This window comes from Talpa europaea (assembly GCF_964194135.1).
Source record: "Talpa europaea genome assembly, chromosome: 15".
Taxonomy (NCBI): domain Eukaryota; kingdom Metazoa; phylum Chordata; class Mammalia; order Eulipotyphla; family Talpidae; genus Talpa; species Talpa europaea.
In genome coordinates this window covers 17,761,076-17,781,743 of record NC_140083.1, presented here as the reverse complement: position 1 = coordinate 17,781,743, position 20,668 = coordinate 17,761,076, and the positions used below count along the sequence as shown (strand labels likewise).

General features: G+C 37.0%; 1 protein-coding gene across 2 annotated transcripts in view; it reads right to left on the bottom strand.

Annotated features, from left to right (window-relative positions):
• CEP83 (centrosomal protein 83) overlaps window positions 1-20,668 on the bottom strand; it is a gene marked incomplete at both ends in the record, with an annotated part of 52,593 nt that overhangs the window by 23,208 nt on the left and 8,717 nt on the right. For both annotated transcript variants that reach the window (XM_084255891.1, XM_084255892.1), the window contains 5 exons: window positions 1,465-1,614; window positions 1,723-1,867; window positions 3,652-3,766; window positions 11,653-11,784; window positions 16,384-16,635. In XM_084255891.1, coding sequence (XP_084112017.1) covers window positions 1,465-1,614; window positions 1,723-1,867; window positions 3,652-3,766; window positions 11,653-11,784; window positions 16,384-16,635 — 794 coding nt within the window. The remainder of the gene's footprint in view (window positions 1-1,464; window positions 1,615-1,722; window positions 1,868-3,651; window positions 3,767-11,652; window positions 11,785-16,383; window positions 16,636-20,668) is intronic.

Here is a 20,668-nt window from a genome sequence, read left to right as displayed (position 1 = left end):
CCAGTGGCCAAATTTGAGACAACTTTAGCAACAAAATGATTTAAAAAAAAAAAAAAAAAGACTACATAGTATAAGAATCCATACATACATCCAAACTCATGTAAATATTTAGAGGGAAGAAGTCCAACTGATAAAAGTAGATGGGATGATGGAAATAAAAAATCATTTGGCAAACTACTGTAATAATTATTTCAAACAAGAATTATTTATGGATGTTGAAATTAGTGGAACACTGTATGATCAGAATATTTAGTCTCAAAGTATCTCCCCATAAGATAATTACATATTATAAAGAGGAAAAAAATCAGCCATTTAATAGTGAGAAAATTTGACAGATACCATCTTAACCAAGGGATCAAAGTTTAGTGACTAGTAAGGAACAAATGACGTACCTCCAAATATAATACACCAAGGCCAAATAATTTAGGACTGTTATTTTTGCTAAAAAAAAAAAAATGCCTAACCTACACTTAATCATAAAGAAATAAGAAACGGGCCTCCCTGGTGGCGCAAGGGGTTAAGATACAACCTATGAAGCTGTCCGCAGCCACTGCAGCATGAGTTTGATCCCTGGCCAGGGAGCTACCCAGATGGCGCAGCAGACCTCTTGTGACTCGACCGCTGCACGCCTCAGCAGTGTATTTCAGTCAATCTGCCTGTTCTGTTCTCCACTTTGTCTCTGGTGAATCCTCTCACCTCCCACACCTCTGGCCTGTACCCAAGTTCTTGTATGCATAAATAAATCTTTAAAAAAAACTTGTTTTAGGGCCTCCCCGGTGGCGCAGCGGTTGAGCGCTGGGTTGCGAAGCTGCCCGCAGCCTCTGCGGCGCCGGTTCGATCCCCGGCTGCTCCCCGGCAACTGGAGGAGGGTCCCACATGGCGCGCAGACCTCTCCTGCCGCCCACTGCTCCCCTCAGCAGTGTACTTCGGTCCTTCTGCCTGCTCTGCTCCCCGCTCTGGCTCTGGTGAATTCTCTCACCCTCCCGCGCTTCTGACTGTACCCAGTGCATGTATAAACAAAAAAACAAACAAATAAATAAATAAATAAAAACATGCCTCTATTAAAAAAAAAAAAAAAAAACTTGTTTAAAAAAAAAAAAAGAAACTCAAATTGAAGGATAATCTACAAAATTACTGACCAAAACTAAAGACAATGTATAGCCCTAGAATGTATCTTAGAATAGAAAAAGGAAATCAGTAGGACAATTGGTAAAATTCAAATAAAATCTACAGGTTTAATAAAAGTAATGTTTATCTGATTTCCTGATTATATTCATGTTAATTTCTTAGTTAGCATAGTCATATGCTAGTTAGTTTCGATAGTCATAACAAAGCTATGCAAAATGTTAATATTTGAAAGTCTAGGTAAAGATTACATGGAATTCTTTGTATTTTTACAATGATTTGCCAGCTCTAAAATAATTTGAAGATGAAAAGTTTAAAACACATATATGCATATATAACCTAATACTCTGAAGCTCCCTTCTGGCCGACTCCTCTGCCATCTGCGAAGCCCGCAGCTTCTCTTCACACTGATCCTTTTCAGATTGCCTCCAGACGTCATTTTCCACTTTCATTTTCTCTAGCTCTGCTAATCTGGTTTCAAGTTCTAGCCTAAAAACAACAGATGATAATTATGTTTTGAGAACAATAAGGATGATATGACAGCAAAATATTTTCATCTGCAAGAAAAATTAATACAAAAAGAAGGTAAGTACTTACTTTTCATCTTGTAATACCACAAGTTTTTGATAACCCTCTTCTTTGGCAGCTTGTACCTTACGTATTAATTCACGATCTTTTTCTTCTAGAAGCACTTTGTGGTGTTCAACAGCTGATTTGAGAATTTCATTGTCTGTCTGTAACCCTGGTATTTTTATTTTTAAGGAGAAAAATACGTTAAAATGAAAAAAAATCATGACAGCAAACATTCATAAATTAGTAAGGCAATTAAAAGAATGTACAAAGTAAGTCTCTCTGGACATATATTCTCAAAGACATTTATATTGTTGATATACTTTCCTTAAGAATAAGATAGACTATGGCCTCCCCAGTGGCGCAGCGGTTGAGCGCTGGGTGGCAAAGCTGCCTGCAGCCTCTGCAGCGCTGTTTCGATCCCCGGCCGCCAGGCAAGGGTCCCACATGGCGCGCGAGACCTCTCCTGCTGCTCCCCTCAGCAGTGTGCTTTGTCAATCTGCCTGTTCTGCTCTCTGCTCTGGTGAAATCTCTTATCCTCCCGCGCTTCTGACTGTACCCAGTACTTGTATAAATAAATAAAAAGAATCTTTAAAAAAAAAAAAAGACTAAAACTGAATTAACTTTTCTATCATTTTATTTAGCACACACAAAACTTTAATAAAAGGTGATAAACTTTTACTCATTGAATCTTGAAATCCGAGAATATCAATATGGAGGACATCCAAAGGTTCTTTAATCTACACCCCACAAACAGCATCATCATAAAGCTAGCTGGAAGCAGAGTGAATAAAATCATAGAACCCTTCAAAATCTAGTACTCCAGAATTATCAGATTTTTAGCAAAACTAGGGGCTGAGCGCAATACTGTGAAGCTGTCCGCAGTCTCTGAAGCGCGGGTGTGATCCCAGCAGCTGCAGAGATACCTACATGGCGCAGCAGACCTCTCCTGTCTCGCCCGCTGCTCCCCTCAGCAGTGTTTCAGTCTGCCTTTTCTGTTCTCCGCTCTGTCTCTGGTGAATCCTCTCACCCTCCCACACATCTGGCCTGTACCCCATTCTTATATAAATAAATCTTTAAAAAACTATAAATTGGAAACTTTCAAGTTAGCCCCTTGAATTCACAAATCTTCCTTATAATGAAATGACATATTTTGCAGAAGTCAAACTAAAACAAATTCATATCCTACTCAAAGTTAAAAAATAATGCAGAACTAGATCTCATACTTTAACTCCCTGAGAATACTTACTCCTAATATATGGAAACCATGAGTAAACTGGCATAGATTCAAGCAGAAATTAACAAGTAAAAACATCAAGTAGAAAAGTAGAAACATCAAGTAGAGATCAACAATGCAAACAATAATTCTTCATGAACTTGGTCTGAAACTACAGAGGTCATCCAGTTCAACTACAGATAAATATGAAGATAATTACAAAGGCAACTTATCAAATACTTTTTATAAGTGTCAGAAATAATATATTTCTGTGAAATGTTGTTGAGAAGGATATTCTAAGCCTAATCTAAGCTTAAAATAAGACCTGGCTGACTTAGGCTCCAGTCACTAGTCTAGGGCCTGTGTAAAGATTAATTTTAAGATTAATTTTTATTTAAAAATTGTGCCTGGAACCACCTATCTTTTCTATATCATTGTAGACTTAAAATAGCCTGGGATCAAAAACCAAATGATCTAAATAAATTTAAAATTATAAACCCAGAAGTATAGAATCCCCTTTGAAATTTCAATCTATGTACTAAATAGCTATAACATAAACTTAAGATTTTTTTAATTAGATCACAGAATGAACATTTATATATAAACAAAAAAAATGCTCTGCTTTAAGATTAAAATTCTATCAAGCCAAAAATCTGGAAATAAAAATTCAGTTTGATCTATTTTACTAATTTGAATTTATACCTAAAAATAATAGTCAAAAGCAGGGAAATTCATATTACCATCCAGTTCAGTTTGAATCTTATTTTTTTCTCTTTCTAGCTCACTCTTAGCTCTTGCTGCCTCCAGTTTGATGTCTGTTATTTCTAGCTTGTTTGAATGCTTCAGTTCTTTCACCTGTTAATTAGAAATTGAAACTGTATTAGTCATTTTTTTCACCATTAAGTGATTGTCCAAAACCATTAACAAATATGAGTAAACACTTTGGCAGCACAGTACAGAGTGTAAGCACCTTTCTTCCTACAAGTTTATACTTTGAGCATATATTGGCACAGAACTGAGAATAGTACTTAGCACCAAAAAAACCCCAGTATTTTCCTAATAGAAATGAGCCATTTCTTTATAAATATCTGAAATCATCTGGCTTAATCTTGCCTTGAACGGCTTAACTCCAAGTACTTGAAATTCAATAGTCAATGACTGAAACATTTTTAGGGAAAAAAAACTGAAGTCTTTCTTATAAGTATTGGGGGCAAGAAAACATTTTAAAGTATAAGAAACAGTATTTAGGGGCCTGGTGGCACAAGGGGTTGAGATGCAATCTAGAAGCTCTCCGCAGCCACTGCAGCACAAGTTCGATCCCCAGCTGGCTGGGGAGCAACCCACATGGCACAGCAGACCTCTCCTGACTCTCCCAATGCTCCCCTCAGCAGTGAATTTCAGTCTGCCTGCCTGTTCTGTCCCCCCTCCCCCCCGTCTCTGGTGAATCCTCTTACCCTCCACACCTCTGGCCTGTACCCCAGTTCTTATATACATAAATATTAAAAAAAAAACAAAACAGCATTTAAAATGTTATATAGGTGTAACATCAGAAGGTCTGTTTAAAAAACAATGCGTAATACTTTATTATAAGTAGAAGAGAAGGAAGTATGAAATCTGTGGAATGACAGGGAATAAAATGCCCATGTCATATAAAAGGCTTATCTTATTAGCTACTAAGGTGGCACAATCAACTTTCTTTCAAAAAGTTAACTGCAAATGTGTTAGATTAAGAAACTGAAGGCAAATAAACCAATTCAGAGGCAAAGATTAACAAAAAGACAGAAAAGAAGATTCAATTTATTTGGGTGACTAATGTGCATGTGTATACTTGGTTGGAAAGAGATTTTAAAAAGTATTATTTACTTTACTGCCAAAACTTAGCCTTTTTAAAATCCTGAATGAATGCAACTATTATGACTTTCCATGCAGTTAACCCATCACATGCCCATTTTCACTCTTCTCTTTTTTGAAAGTTGACTATTCCTAGTTAATAAGCAGTACACCCTTCATTCATTCAATAAATATTTGTTAAGTCCCTATTTATGTGATAGACATTATTTCAGGAATTGTGCAGCAAATGAGAAAGCTTTGTCTGGTCAATCATCTTCACTCCTCTACCATTTTCTTTATCTCTTCCCTTGGTAAGGTGCTTCTAAAACTAGATACAGTACCATAAAGAGAATTTGACCAATACAGATATAAAGATAAACCTGCATTCTGACATATTAATATATAAAACTATGATATCAGAGTAAAAAACAACCAATATATACAAACCAAATACGTAAAATGTGAAATGATGGGAACAGGGAATAAAGGATAATTTCAATCCAATAAAACCCTACAAAAACTGCAGTTGGGAATTGGGAACAAATCGGAGAAAGATCCTAGAGTCAAAGATGGCAAGGACAAATAGAAATGTCTTAAAGATACTCACAAAAAAAGAGTCCATCTGTGAAAGATCTTGAAAATGTTGCAAGGAATGGTTGGTGCAAAATCCTCACTTAAAGGAAACATAGAAAAGCAAGCACTGTATTTTGCTAACCACACTAAGATGCATTCCTCCAAATTAACTGTAGGTTTTTAAATGACGCTGCATAAAATGGATACCTTGTGCTGACACCAACACTGCATTTTTAAAAAATCTTTTCTGTATTTTTTTTTTAATATTTTGCTTATACAAGAACTGGGGTACAGGCCAGATGTGCGGAAGGGTGAAAGGATTCACCAGAGACAGAGCGGGGAACAGAACAGGCAGACTGACTGAAATATACTGCTGAAATGCACTGAAATACGGAGCAGTGGGCAAGACAGGAGAGGTCTGCTGTGACATGTGGGTTGCTCCGCTGCCTGCGGGGATCGAACCATTGCAGAGGCTGCGCACAGCTTTACAGCGCTGCACTCAACCACCTGCGCCACCAGGGCGGCCCTGCAGTTTTTACCTATGAAAACAAATCTCATAAAACAAGGTTTAAATACACAAAATCTGCCGAGATTATATTTAATACTTAAATTTTCTACAGATTGGGTTTTATTACATTATAATTTCATGAACTGAGAATTTAAACTCTAAATGCTTTAAAATTTTGAAGAAACAGATACAATGAAAATCCAATCTCTATGGCAAATGTAACTATAACCTGCTATTTTATACTAACTGCAAAAGGTTAAGAATGACATTGCAGGTCATTAACAAACCACACTGTAGCTACTTTAAATATGAGGTGGAAAATTGGAGCCATCTTATTTTATAGAACGTTGATTCATTTCAACAAAAAGGAACTACAAAATAAAAATCTATCTCTTTAACTCATTCTACCCTGAGATTTATTTAAAAGAGGAAAATTTTTTAACTAAATATAATTATTTAAACTGAAAGAATAGTGGACATGAAGTCAAGGAAATGAGGCCCATCTTCAGGTCAACTTTTATTATTAAACTACGAGTATGTGCTCAAGCCAGGGACTTATCCTCTCTGTACTTAAATTTACTGGCCTATGGACTTAGAAGGTACTTTAAGTTTTGCTTTAATGTCACACTGCTACAATCATAAAATAATGAATGTACTTAATACTAATAGTTAACTTCCTAAAAATGTTAAGAGAATAATCAAAAATTAAACTAATACAAATATTCATTAACTAGATATAACAAATAGCAGCACTTCTTGTGAATAACTGGAACTAAATTTCAAGCAGTCATAATAAAGTCTCTGCCTCTATATCCTCGGTTCTTAATCTTTTTTTATCAGGCCTCAAAAATCTTTAAGAAAACTAGGAGTCGAGGGCCTCCCCGGTGGCGCAGTGGTTGAGCGCTGGGTTGCGAAGCTGCCTGCGGCCTCTGCGGCGCCGGTTCGATCCCCGGCTGCTCCCCGGCCACCGGAGGAGGGTCCCACATGGCGCGCAGACCTCTCCTGCCGCCCGCTGCTCCCCTCAGCAGTGTACTTCGGTCCTTCTGCCTGCTCTGCTCCCCGCTCTGGCTCTGGTGGATTCTCTCACCCTCCCGCGCTTCTGACTGTACCCAGTGCATGTATAAACAAAACAAACAAACCAGCAAACAAATAAATAAAGCATGCCTCTATTTAAAAAAAAAATATTAAAAAAAAAAAAAAAAAAAAAAAGAAAACTAGGAGTCGAGCCTCCCTTGGTGGCACAGGCTGTTGAGCGCTGCGCTGTGAAGCTGTCCGCAGCCTCTGCCGCACCAGTTCAATCCCAGACAGCAGGTGAGGGTCCCACATGGCACAGCAGACCTCTCCTGTTGCGCCTGCTGCTCCCCTCAGCAGTGTATTTCGTCAGTCTGCCTGTTCTGTTCCCTGCTGTCTCTGGTGAATCCTCTCACCCTCCCACGCATCTGGTCTGTACCTCGGTTCTTGTGTAAATGAATAAATAAATCTTTAAAAAAAAAAAAAAAGGAAAACTAGGAGTCTTTTCCTAACTAAAACGCACAATGTTAAAATACTGATATAATTTCAACACATAATCTTTGGAAGCCCTATGTGCCAAGGTAAGCCTTCTTTTTTATTCTATATTCACAAAATATTTTCAATGTAGATTATATAATCTTTATATACTGAACTTGCTTTATGCTTTTTGCATACAATAGGAACAAGTATTCACAAATTACTACCTGGTCCTACCAATAAAACTTTAATAAATGGAAAAAAGGGCAATAGGCACTTTATAGTTTCAGAATCTGTAAGGTTGTGTGTGTGTGTATATATATATATATATATATATATATCCATACACAAAGCATATTAATTAACTTAGCTAATAAAGATTAACTGTGGGTCGGTTATCTTAAAATGTATATTTTATTGGCGTTCTGAAGTAATTAGAATAGATTTCATTAAATGTGAAATGTTTTTAAGGTTGTCATATTAACCCATCTTCAATAGAACTTTTAAATCCAAAACACTGGTAGTCACACTAACATAACTTGATTCTAAAACTTAAACATTCCAAAAACTTGTGTAACTTAGACAAGAATACCCCAGGTGTTCCGTTGCATTGCGAACACCATTTGCCAGAACTGCAAAATGTTGATGAAAATTTCAAGTTGCAAAGAAAACTGTGACAGTCAGGTTTGAAATATTTGAAAATTTATCCTTCCAATAAATCTTTTTACATGGAAGATTTCAAAGAGAAACTTGAAGATTGTTTTTTTGAACTCCATTTATATGCAAAGTAACAAGCAGAGAAATAAATACTATACTAAATTGCTCTTCTTCCTTCAGCAGTGTGGGAGAATTACCAATACATTAATTCTGCAAAAGAAAGAGCAACATTAATTCTGCAAAAGAAAGAGCAACAGAGTATGCACAGAAAAAGAAAAAAAAATCAAGGTCAAGACACAATTGAGTCAAGGACAGGTAACATGTGCAGCAAATAAAGTATGTGGTGGTCACCAAGAGAGTTAAGCCTCAACAATAACCAGCTTATGTACTGTCCTGTGGGTCCACCATCATTCAGATCATTCCTGCACTCCAGTATGGGTACTCAGTTCCAGAAGAATGTTATGAAAATAGTGAGTACTGGGTTCTGTTTTGTTTTTTTAACAAAACTGAAAGTAATTTACACCACAACAACAAGCATCAAAGAACTCCTATTATCCTGCATTTAATTCCATGTGTTCTGTTTTTCTTTGCATACTCTTATCACTGTAGGCATTCATCTGTGTATGTTGAATTTCCTACAGTTACTCAAGAAAGAGCCAAATTATTTTCTAGTAGGACTTAAACAATCTTAGTAGGCTGGGAGGGCTCATATGGATCAACTGGAAGAATGCCTCATTTCACCTATGAGGAAATTGGATGCTGATTATCAAGTAACTTGCCTTACACAGTTATTGAAACAGTAAAGAACAAAACTAGTCAAAGAACTCAAAATTTTTTATTCTATATGTTACATTATGTGCCCATTTAAGGATATCACTAGATTATAATCGTTGCCATTATCATTTTCATCTCCAGTTAAAAAAATCATGATTGGCATTATCCTCATTTAAAAGTTAAGCAAACCAGAAATCACACAGGTGCTAAGTGAAATGAAAGTGTCAGACTTCAAAGATAGATTCACCTGAGTCAAAGTCCAAGAACTTTTCCACAATACTTTATGACCTCTTCTAAAATGAATTTTTAATACTAAAAATATCTGAATTCTTGGGCCTCCCCGGTGGCGCAGCGGTTGAGCGCTGGGTTGCGAAGCTGCCCGCAGCTTCCGCAGCGCCCGGTTCCATCCCCTGCTGCTCCCCTGCCACCGGAGGAGGGTCCCACATGGTGCGCAGACCTCTCCTGCCGCCCGCTGCTCCCCTCAGCAGTGTACTTCGGTCCTTCTGCCTGCTCTGCTCCCGGCTCTGGCTCTGGTGAATTCTCTCACCCTCCTGCACCTCTGACTATACCCAGTGCTTGTATAAATAAATAAAATAAATCTTTATAAATAAATAAATAAATAAATAAATAAAAATATCTGAATTCCAACCAATAAGCTAGAAAAATATACTTGAAATAATATTTTAATTAAAACTCTTAAATTGTCTAATTTTCAATTATTTTTTCTAGGTCTACCATTTCTAAGTAACTAATTAGATAACTAAATAATGTCTAATTAGCTTAATAAAACCCTGCTACAAAACCACACTTAACCTATACAGTACAGAAAACAAAAAATTTAAATGTCTCTAGATATATAATCTTCAAACATAAAATATGTGTTTGCTTTGGAAAAACTGAGTACACAACCTCCCCAAACCATCTTTATACCTAATATTATGGTTTTGGCATTTCAGGCAGAAAAATCCAATTTTGTCATTATACTTAAGACTGTCAAGGTTACATTCACAATGTAGACAGTGAAGTTTATAAAATCAGAATGCAAGTTTACCAACTATGAGAAAAAACTATCATGGAAACTAGAATACTTAAGTCTGAAGGACCAGTGCATCCTCTACCTATAGTCAAAATTAAATGAGGATTTAATTAACAGAGGTTGCTTGGCGATCATGGAATCAGAACAAATGGAATGAGGTAAATTGATCATCTCATGGCCACAAATTACAATAGATTGGCATATTCCTGTGCACAGAAGTTATGACCTTTTCAGTGGGAGGAGAACTATTCAATTCTACTGGCTAAAACTCATTCTTCTCCCTGTCATGATCACTGCTTGAGTCTTCTCAAGTGATTCCTTGGTCAAGGAATTTATGATGAAGACATTAATCCTTACATAATTCATGTAATTCTACCGGGCCAAAACAATTCCCTCGGGCCTGGAAGCCATCTTGTTTGTAAGGTAATTTTATCTAAGTTTGGTTTTGGTCTAATAGAAAACACAACGATTTCAATGATTCAGAAACCAGTCTTATTTCTAAGTTCTTAGAGAGCTCCAGATACTACTACTACTAATACCTGGGTAATACATGGATGGTTTAAGATTTATTTTTGCATACAAAAACTGGGGTACAGGCCAGAGGTGCATGGGGTGATGGGATTCACCAGAGACAGGGTGGGGAACAGAACGGGAAGACTGACTGAAATACACAGCTAAGGGGAGCAGTGAGTGAGACAGGAGAGGTCTGCTGTGCCGTGTGGCTAGCTCCCTGGCTGGAACTCGTGCTGCAGAGGCTGAGGATAGCTTCCCAGTGCTGTGCTTAACCCCTTGAGCCACCAGGGAGGCCCGGATGGTTTTATTTTAAGCCTGTGTTAAATGTTTTATTCATAACATTTCATTTAATCTTTGCCACAACTCTTTAAGATAGGTATTAGTCTCATTTTATACAGGAAAACACTTCAGTTTTCAGAAAGAAAGTAAATTGCCTAAAGTCACATAGCTAAGTAAGAGAAAAAATGGAATTTGAATCCAGTTTCTCTGACTTCAGTGCTGATATTCCTATTCACTATTCTGTAAACAGTTTTATCATTGCTACTCTATATTTGTGGTTACTGAAACAAAAACCCCTGTAAGTTGCTAAGAAAAACTGTGCATTAAACAAGTTCAAATCCTTATATTCTTCAAAAGTAACATAAATACAGATCATGCTAACACCAATATACTCATTTAACAAACATTCTATGAGTATCTACTGCATGCCAGCACTGTTCCGGGAATAGAAGATAAATCAGAACTGAAAGCAATGTCCTTGCTTTCATGGAGCTTATAATTGGAGATGGGAAAGAGAAAGACAAAAAAATACACAAATATATCAGATGTGTTAAGAGTTATGCAGAAAAATAAAGCAGGTAAGGAAGATAAAGAGACTAAGGCAGAGGATAAGGGGGGGATGGTATTTTACAAAACAAGGAGGAGGTAGGAAGTCATGTAAATATATGAGGGAAGACAATGCCAGGCAATCAAGTTTTGTAAAGGCCCTAAGGTAGAGTTGGACTTCTCAAATAAGAGTGAAGAGGCCAGTGAGGCTGAAACAAAGTGAACAAGAGGGAATGAACTGTAATGGCTGTGGAAAGATTGCAGAGGCCAGATCACAATGAGATTTGAATGGTTACAAAGTAAAGCAAGCAGTTAGGCAGCTACTGTAAAATCTGAGCTTAAAGAGATTATGGTTTGGACTTAGAATGGTTACAGAAGTGGTAAGAGTAGTCAGATTCTGCATGAATTTGGAAGGTAAAAATGACAGGATAAAAGAGATTTCAATATAGAAACCTAAACTACTTAGATATAAAATTCTTTGTCATTATACAATAAAAAGCATTTTAAAGAATGAAGTAGAGATGGAAGATAACTTACATTACTGGTCAGCGTATTTACGTCTTGTTCAGCTTTATGCAGTTTACTGATTAAAACAGTATTCTGTTCATTGCTTGATTGTAGCTCTTTTTCCATGCGTTCAGCCTGCAGTTTAGCTGACTGTTTTTCTGCCTTTTATGAAAAAATATTTTTAAATTTCTAAATAATTTTTTACAATCATATCAATAAAATAAGCACTATTTAAAATACAAATATACTACTACTATCCAAAATCATTCAAAGCCTCAAAAATCTTAACAAGTACTGAAGTAACGAGAGAATTTTTGCAAAGTAACTGGTAGAACTCAAACCAAAGATACTGGAGTGTCAGAATAGTTCTGACTTATTTTTTGTTTTTCCAAGGTCATTTATTTATACAAAGAATCAATTTATACAAAGATCAATCAATGATATATTGCCCATTTTATTCAATGACCTGCCATCTTTCAGTGAGCTTCATCATTCCTTATTCATAGAAGGACCTGTCTTTATTGGTGAAAAACTGAACAAGGTGCTGATTGACAGTCTCATCTGAAGTGAACATTATACCATGCACGGAGTTTTAAAGAGAACAAAACAAGTGAAAGACTGATGGCACATGGTCAGGTGAGTGTGGTGGGTATGGCAACACATCCCATCCAAGCTCCAATAATTTTTGATAGGTGATCAAACATGTGTGATCTCACGTGGTCATGATGGGACACAACTCCTTTACAATTAACAAACTCTGGATGTTTCTGGACTATGGATCTATTCAAACTGTCCAACTGCTGAGAGTACACACTGGAAGTGATTGTTTGGTTCCTTGGTAGGAGCTTGTAAAACACACCACTTTGAAAACCCCACCACACTGAGAGCATAACCTTCCTCTGATGAGTATCTGCTTCGATGTCCACTGAGGTGAACCAAAGTGTTTACAACAAACTGTTGTGAACAATCCACTTAGCATCAGTTATTAGTCACTTCAAAGAAGGATCATTTTCCTCGTGTTAAATGAGCATGTTGAAGATGTTCATACACACCGTCAAATGAACTTCTTTGAGTTCCTGAGGAACCCAAATAATGAGCTTGCTTAAGTTTCCTAGCTTTGTTTCAAGTGGTCATGAATGCTTTAATTATGGATGTTCGATGTTTCTGCAACCTCTTGTGTCATGTAACGTGGGTTTGACTTGATCAATGCCTTTATTTTGTCATCCTCATCATTGGTGGGTCTCCCTGACCCTGAACATCACTGAGATCAAAATCACCAGCACAGAATTTCGTGAACCATTGTTGGCAGTGATTTTCTTTTATAGCATTGTAACCATAAACTTTATGAAACTTTTCACGAGCTTGACGCACGTTCTTCCCTTTACGGATGGAAAAGAGTAAAATATGGCGAAAATGCAGTTTGCTCTTCTATCTTCAACATGTTATAGAATGTCCAAAACTCAACCAAATCACCCAATTTTTTTCTTACACTGAAGCTAGACCTATCAACTGTCAAATGACTACCAATAACATAGATGCAAATAACTCTCATACTTTCAAAATGAACTAGTGCCATCTGTCGCAAAAAGTCGTCATGACTTTTTCAACAACCCAATATTTGTTCCAGAAAATATTCAACAAAGGGATCTGTTGCATATCAGCAGTCGCCAACATATACTTCTCTCATAAGAGTACCTGATGTGTTCACTTGAGACCAATTTATTCTTATTGCTAACACAAGTTGAACAAACTTTCAGGTCAACTTCATAGCAAAATATGAAAAAGTACATTAGAAGAAAGAAAAGAGGGCTGATTTATAGTAGTAAGAATGAGAACTGAAAATTTTAAAAGGTATGAATTCAAAATTCTCAGCCAATCTGGATCCCTTAGAAGTATGAGTAAGGAGACCTAGACACTGCTTGACTTCGTAATAACAAAATTAAGACACTTAATGAAGTCTATAATTTGTCAAGAAAATTTCTGGTTGGTTATAGTACATAGAAGTAAAACTAAATGCTTTAAAAAAATTATTTCTGAGCCTCCCTGGTGGTGCAGTGGTTAAGTCTCAGAGCTATCAAGCTATCGCCAGCCACTGCAGCCTGAGTTTAAGAGCTAACCCACATGACACAGCTGACCTCTGTCTCACCTGCTCCTCCCCTCAGCAGCGTATTTCACAAGATTCCCCTGTTCTGCTCCCCACTCTGGTGAGTCCTCTCACCCCTGCACCTTTGGTCTGCACTCCATTCTTGTATGCATAGATAAATAAATCTCTTTTTTAAAGATTTATTTATTTTATTAATACAAGAGCTGGGGCACAGGCCAGAGATGCGGGAGGTGAGAGGATCCACCAGAGACAGAGTGGGGAACAGAACAGGCAGACTGACTGAAACACACTGCTGAGGAGAGCAGCAGGCAAGACAGGAGAGGTCCGCGTCGCCATGTGGTATTCCCCCTGGCTGGCCGGGGATCGAACTCATGCTGCAGAGGCTGCAAACTGCTTTATAGCAGAGTGCTTAACCCCTTATGCCACCAGGGAGTCCCAATAAATAAATCTTTAAAAAAAATTATTTCTATCAAAATAGCTAAAATCATTTAGCATTTAAAGGATAAGCTTCAGGGCCTCCCCTGGTGGCACAGTGGTTAAGTGCTGGGCTGCAAAGCTGCCCGCAGCCTCTGCAGCACTGGTCCGACACCCGGCCGCCAGCAAGGGTCCCACATGGTGCGCAGACCTTTCCTGCCGCCCGCTGCTCCCCTCAGCAGTGTACTTCGTCAGTCTGCCTGTTCTGTTCCCCACTCTGGCTCTGGTGAATTCTCTCACCCTCCTGTGCTTCTGACTGTACCCAGTGCTTGTATAAATAAATAAATCTTAAAAAAATAAAGGATAAGCTTCAGTTTTATAACATCTCATTTCTCGTATTTCCTAAATATTATAAAAAACATATTCAACAATAGTTCAAAATAAAACTATTTTCCTCAACTGTAAAATGATACTCTCTAGGCTCAGTAATAATCCAAAAAGTCAAATAAGAAAATGCTTGCTCTCCTGTGCTTATGTTCATTTCACGTGACAAATAAAAGAACACAGGCTCTTTTGAAAATGTCATAAATGAACAATCCATCTTTTATGATTATTCATAAAAAAATAGATAAAAAATCTCTCTAAACAACCTCAATTAAAAGTTTCACATTGGGACTATACACTGTATTTAACTGCAATCATCCCACTTACTCCGTCATTATATAAATAAGGGTGGAAAGATGGCGCTGCAGTCTCTTTTGAAATGCCTCATATCTGAGGCCTAATGATACTGATGACAAGTTCAAACAAACAGCTAATACCGTTAATCAACTACATCAAAAAATATGAAACGGTGACTTCAACTCTTCAAAACATCAATTTACCAGTTTACTCTTTTTACCAGTTTGCTGCGGGGTGAGGGTAGTGGAAGATGTTAATCACTACTATGAATCTGAGTATTAAATTTGAACTAACTAGGTGCCCATTAATTTTTCTCCAACCCAAATCACTTGGTAACTATTCTGGGCGGAAAAAAAAGGATTACTTTGGACTGCTTAAAATAAATAAAAACAAATTAGTATATTTGCTACATGACAGACATTAAGAAGTAGGAAGAGTAAGTATATCTGAATAAAATGGTGAAGGGATCCAAAATATGTCACTGTGGCATAAAAACTATTTTGTGCTAAAGGCATTTGAGATCAACAGACACAGGAAAAACTGTTTTTAATCCCCCTAAACTCCTTACATCTGTCCAAAAACAAAGACTCCAAAAAGAAGTCAACTGTCATAAATCCCTTTCCCAAGGGTTTCACAACCAGGAAAGATGGAAGGACACCCATCATGGAAGAAGTCAGCACCCAAGATAAAATCCACCTACACAGACATTATTACAGAGCTAGCCAATCTCTCACCTATCTCCCAAGAGCCCATTTATCTTTCCTAAAAGAATTTGTTTTCCCATTAGTGTGCCTTTTCCCCCTCTTCTTTCCCCTGTTATGATGGTATACAGGCTCCAACGTCTAACAGTCTTTTTGAGTCATATTCTTCACATTTCCATGTACAAACATGAATAAAAATCTGTCTTTTCTCTTGCTTATCTCTCTGGTGTCAGTTTAATTCACATCCTCCAAACTCTTAATCTAAAAGAACTATGGAAAATTTTTCCTCCCAACAATGGAAGCCAAAGTTCTTCATAAGGAAATATCTCTAGAAGCACCAACTGGCTCTGCCAGCTCTTATCTCTTTCTGATGAACTTAGGGAAATAATTCAGTAAAGGTTTATAGAATTAGGAGCCAAAGTGAAATTTACCACTCTGGCAAGAAGCTGTCCTAAAAATATATTAGTACTGTGTTTCTGTTCAAAAAGCACTTATAATTTTAAGGTCTTGAATCCCAGTGCAAAGAAAAAAACTAGGAAGATAATTGTTCTTTCTGGTTTGAGATTAGTCTTCAGAAATTCAAATATTTTTATATTTTACATATTCTTCTCCATGGCATTGTAAGAGTTCTATCATTTTAGATAGGTGACTTAACTCACAAAGAACAATCCCTTTATAAATGTGATAGCAATGTTACTGCTTATGAATCAATAGCTGTCTTCTATACTCTTGGGATTCCACAAATGCGTCAGCATTGAATTGGTAAGCATACATTTATGCTCTAAAAATCAAAGGCTTTCACCTGTACTTTTTAAAAAAAAAAGTATGCCATATTCTACTGGGAAGCAATTAAAACCTTACCTCCAGGGATCTAACCGTAGCCTGCATCTCAGCCAACTGCCGCACCTGAATTCTTTGGACATTTTCTACCTGAGCACCAGAATTCTCTTTTTCAGCCCTTAATTCTGCTACTTCAGTCTCTAAGCCTTTTAATTTCTGACACAAATGGGCTTTTTCTCGAACAAGTTGCTCCATTCGTTTGCTGTCTCTTGTGGAATCAATACTAAGGAGCTGGTTATGTAGTTCTTCTTTATCTTTTTCCAGTCTTGCAACCTGGTTTTAAACAAAGCACACAATTTTAAATTACTTAATTTTCAGTCATGAACATGCTTTACAAGTGAATAAATTAAAAAGTATACAATATGAAAAAGAAGCTCAGGTGGTGGGAAAACACACAAAGAAAATATATCTGAAATGTTAACATTCCTCATGTGGAGGGCAAAGGACCTGTCCTACTTCCCCTCTATCTCCCCATGATGTCTAGCACAGGACTAACTCAGTTGCTGAAAAATTAAAAATCATAAATAATATTACAGAAATAATTACTTTCAAAAGATGACAAGTATTTTAAAATTCTTCAGAACTTTATAGGGGTTCATGCCAGATCAATATGCTGACTCCTGCTGAGTTTTTCTCACGTGACAGTAATTTTTAGGCTATGTCTATAGTAATACAGTTTTATCTACTTCAAGGCAACTTAATTCACAAAAAAAGCTACTTGTCTGTATAAATAACTATAAATGTGATTGATGAGAAAGGTTTTACTAAAACTTTAGCTGTAATTACGACCTAATTCTTAATTCTTAGATTCAAGGAAAAAATGACAACCATTACTCCAAGGACGCATACAGAAAAATCAATGGGAAACTTGTAGTACAGAAAGACCAGTGTGGTCTTCTCATTCCTACTAACCATGAAACTGTTTTACTTTCAAAGGGCTTCCTAACCTCTGAAGCACTTCACAGATCTTTCATCTCTGCAACTGAGTGGGCAAAGTAATCAAAATAAAACTCTTTCCCTTTCTTGGTCTCCCCAACTATCCTCTACTACCACCATCACCAAATCTTTGTTATTAACCAGAATAGCTCCCACTCTTTGTCTCCTTTTTAAGATGAAATTTTTTCAGATGATTCAATTTAATTAAGGAGCTCAGCTATTTAAAAGAAAAATGATTTAAACGACAGCAGGAGTGTTGGTAGCCATGGCAAGTGTAGAAGGCTCACACTAAGCCAAAATAACCCAAAGCAATGCTCTGCAACCTAGCAAAAGTTGCCCAAGCACCCACTGATTGCTCACATTGTTATGAATGAATCTAAGAAGTGTTAAGACTTCCACCTCAAGGCAGAATCTGTTTTCCTCATCTATAAAATGAGGTTACACTGGAGACTGGTTTTTCCAGTTTTAACATGTATTTGCTTCCAATTTGGAATTAAAGATGGCAATATAGTTAGAGCTATGCAGTGGGCAAATACCTTTTTTTTCCAGAAAATAAAATTTATCCAAGGAAGCAGCTGAAGAATTCAGAGTTCAGCTGAAGAATTCAAAAGCCCAATTAGTGAGTGTCTGTCCTGTTTTTCCTCCCACCCTTTACATATAAACATTATTTCCATAGTTTGGTCACTACCTCTTTTTCTTTCATGTTCTCTTCCCTTCAGCTACTTGTGTGACTCTGCAAGATACTGTTTCACTTTGGACTCAGTTAAAATGAAGGGTTTGGGCTGAATGACCTTTCGGATACCAAGCAGCTCTTGCACAGTAACTCAATACAGTTTTGATGTGCTATACGGGAGGTCTAACAGTTCATCTAGATCAGGATTTTAATTCGGGTTTAGGCAAGAGTGTTCTGAGTACTTACTATGGATCAAAAGCTGAATAAGTGTAGTACACATAAAATTGCATTTTGTGACAATTTCTCCATATAGCCTTCATTTTACATAGGTGCAGACAGGTAATATTCTTAAGGAGCATGTTTCCTACATTTTGGAAGATATGGGATTAACCTAACTAATAATGGCAGGAGTAGAACTCACAATCATAATCCCTAAATCAGATCAAATCAGTCTTATGAAAATTAGCCTTCTCATTTCTCTGTTTGTTCATGTAAACATTTATTGAATATTTATAATGTAACTGGCACTGTTCTGGGTAGTAAAAATACATCAGAAAACCTAGCAGACAAGCAAATAATCATGAAACCTGTGTTAGGAAGCTTATATTCAGTCACTGCCAAGACACCACTCACGTACCAGTTATCTGGGCACAGACCTTGGACACATTTCCTTCCACTCTTGATCAGAATCACATGTCAGTTTCCTTGATATACTCAATTTGGTGTGCTCTCAATCCTCTCTAAATTTCCAAAAGGTTTTGTTTGAATTTCTCTTTTGTGACATTTATCCAAATCTGTCTGCAGTTACAATTACATTTACTTTGTTCTCTTCTAGAACATAAATTTACTTGACAGGAAATATGATACATTAACCAATTTTACTTTTTAAAAAATTGCTGAAGGATACTGAAGAAACACATCAAGGGCTAGGAAGAGTTGCTGATCTTTTCAAAGGATTGTAGTACCTCTGCTACTCCAAGGCACACAAAAAGAAAAGAAAGTACAGTTGCTGCTCAGTAATCAAGGGGGATTATTTTTAGGACCCAGTCAGATACTAAATTTCATGGCTTAAGTCACTTATATAAAATGGCATAGTATTTACATATAACTTACCCACATCTTTTCATATACTTTAAATCTGGTTGTTTATTTTTGAGTTTGAGCTTTTTGTATATTTGACTAACAGCACTTCATATTTTTACAAATATTTTCTCCTACTCTTAAATTCCTGTCTTGATAATGTCATTCACAGATCAAAATAATTTGAATAAAGACTAGCTTATCAATTATTTCTTTCATAGATCTCGCCTTTGGTATTCTATTTATAAAGGTTTCACTGAATCCAGGATTATCTAGGTTTTTCACTATATGTTTTACATTTAGATGTATTAACTGTTATGAGTTAACACATTTGTTGTGTGTGTAGAACTGGGGTGTAAGTCAGAGGCTGGGTGGTGAGTATTCACCATAGACTGAGTGGGGAGCAGAACAGGCAAATTTACTGAAATACACTGCTAAGGGGATTAGCAGGAGACAGGAGAGGCCTGCTGCACCATATATGGGTTAGTTCCCTGGCAGGGGATCGAATTTGGGCTGTAGCAGTGACAACACTGAGATTGAAACACTAGGCCACCAGGAAGACCCCTATGAGCTAATAACTTTGAAGAGTATATAGTCTATGTTTAGATTCATTTTTTTCTTCTTGCGTGTGCACGTCTAGTTGTTTTAGCAGCATTTATTGAAAAGGCTATTTGTCTCCATTGATTCCCTTTCTCTATTAAAGATCTGTTTACTATAATCAGGAGGGTCTATTTCTAGATTCTCTGGTCTGTTATTTGATCTAGAGATTTGTTTGCCCAAAGCATAGTCTTGCTTACCATAGTTGTACAGTTAAGTCTTGAAGTCAGTAATATCATCTTTCAACTTTGTCCTTAATATTATGTTGGCTATTCCAGAGCTTTTGCCTCTCTATATAAACTCTGGCATCAGTTTGTTGACATCCACACAATAACTTGTTTTTTTTTAAGATTTATTTATGAATACATGAGCTGGGGTACAGGCCAGAGACGTGGGGGCGGGGGGTGGTGGTGAGAGGACTCACCAGAGACAGAGTGAGGAACAGAACAGGCAGACTGACTGAAATACACTGCTGAGGGAAGCAGCAGGGGAGAGAGAAGAGGTCTGCTTCACCATGTGGGTTGCTCCCTAGCTAGCCAGGGATTGAACTCGTGCTGTAGAGGCTGTGATTGCTTCATAGCAGTGCAGTGCTCAACCCCTTGCGCCACCAGGGAGGCCAATATGCTAAGTTTTGATTAGCATTAAACTAAATCTGTAGGTCAAGCTGAGAAGGAAAAAAGATATCTGGACAACACTGAGTCCTCCTAGTCATGAATATAGACTACCTCTCCATTATTTAGTTTTTATTTGATGTAATCCATCAGTTTTATAGTTTTCTCATATAAATCTTGTACTTTTTTTAAGTACTTAATTTTGAAGAATACTAAAATTTTACTGTATTTTATTTCAAATTCCACTTGTTCACGATGGCTATGTAAGAATTATTATTAATCTTGAGACCTGAAATTTTTCAATAACCATTTTAGTTCGAAGACATTTTTGCTGATTGCTTCAGATTTTCCAGAGTCAGACAAGTATTGTGAGCAAACACAGCCTTTTCCTTCCTTCTAAAGTTGCAGG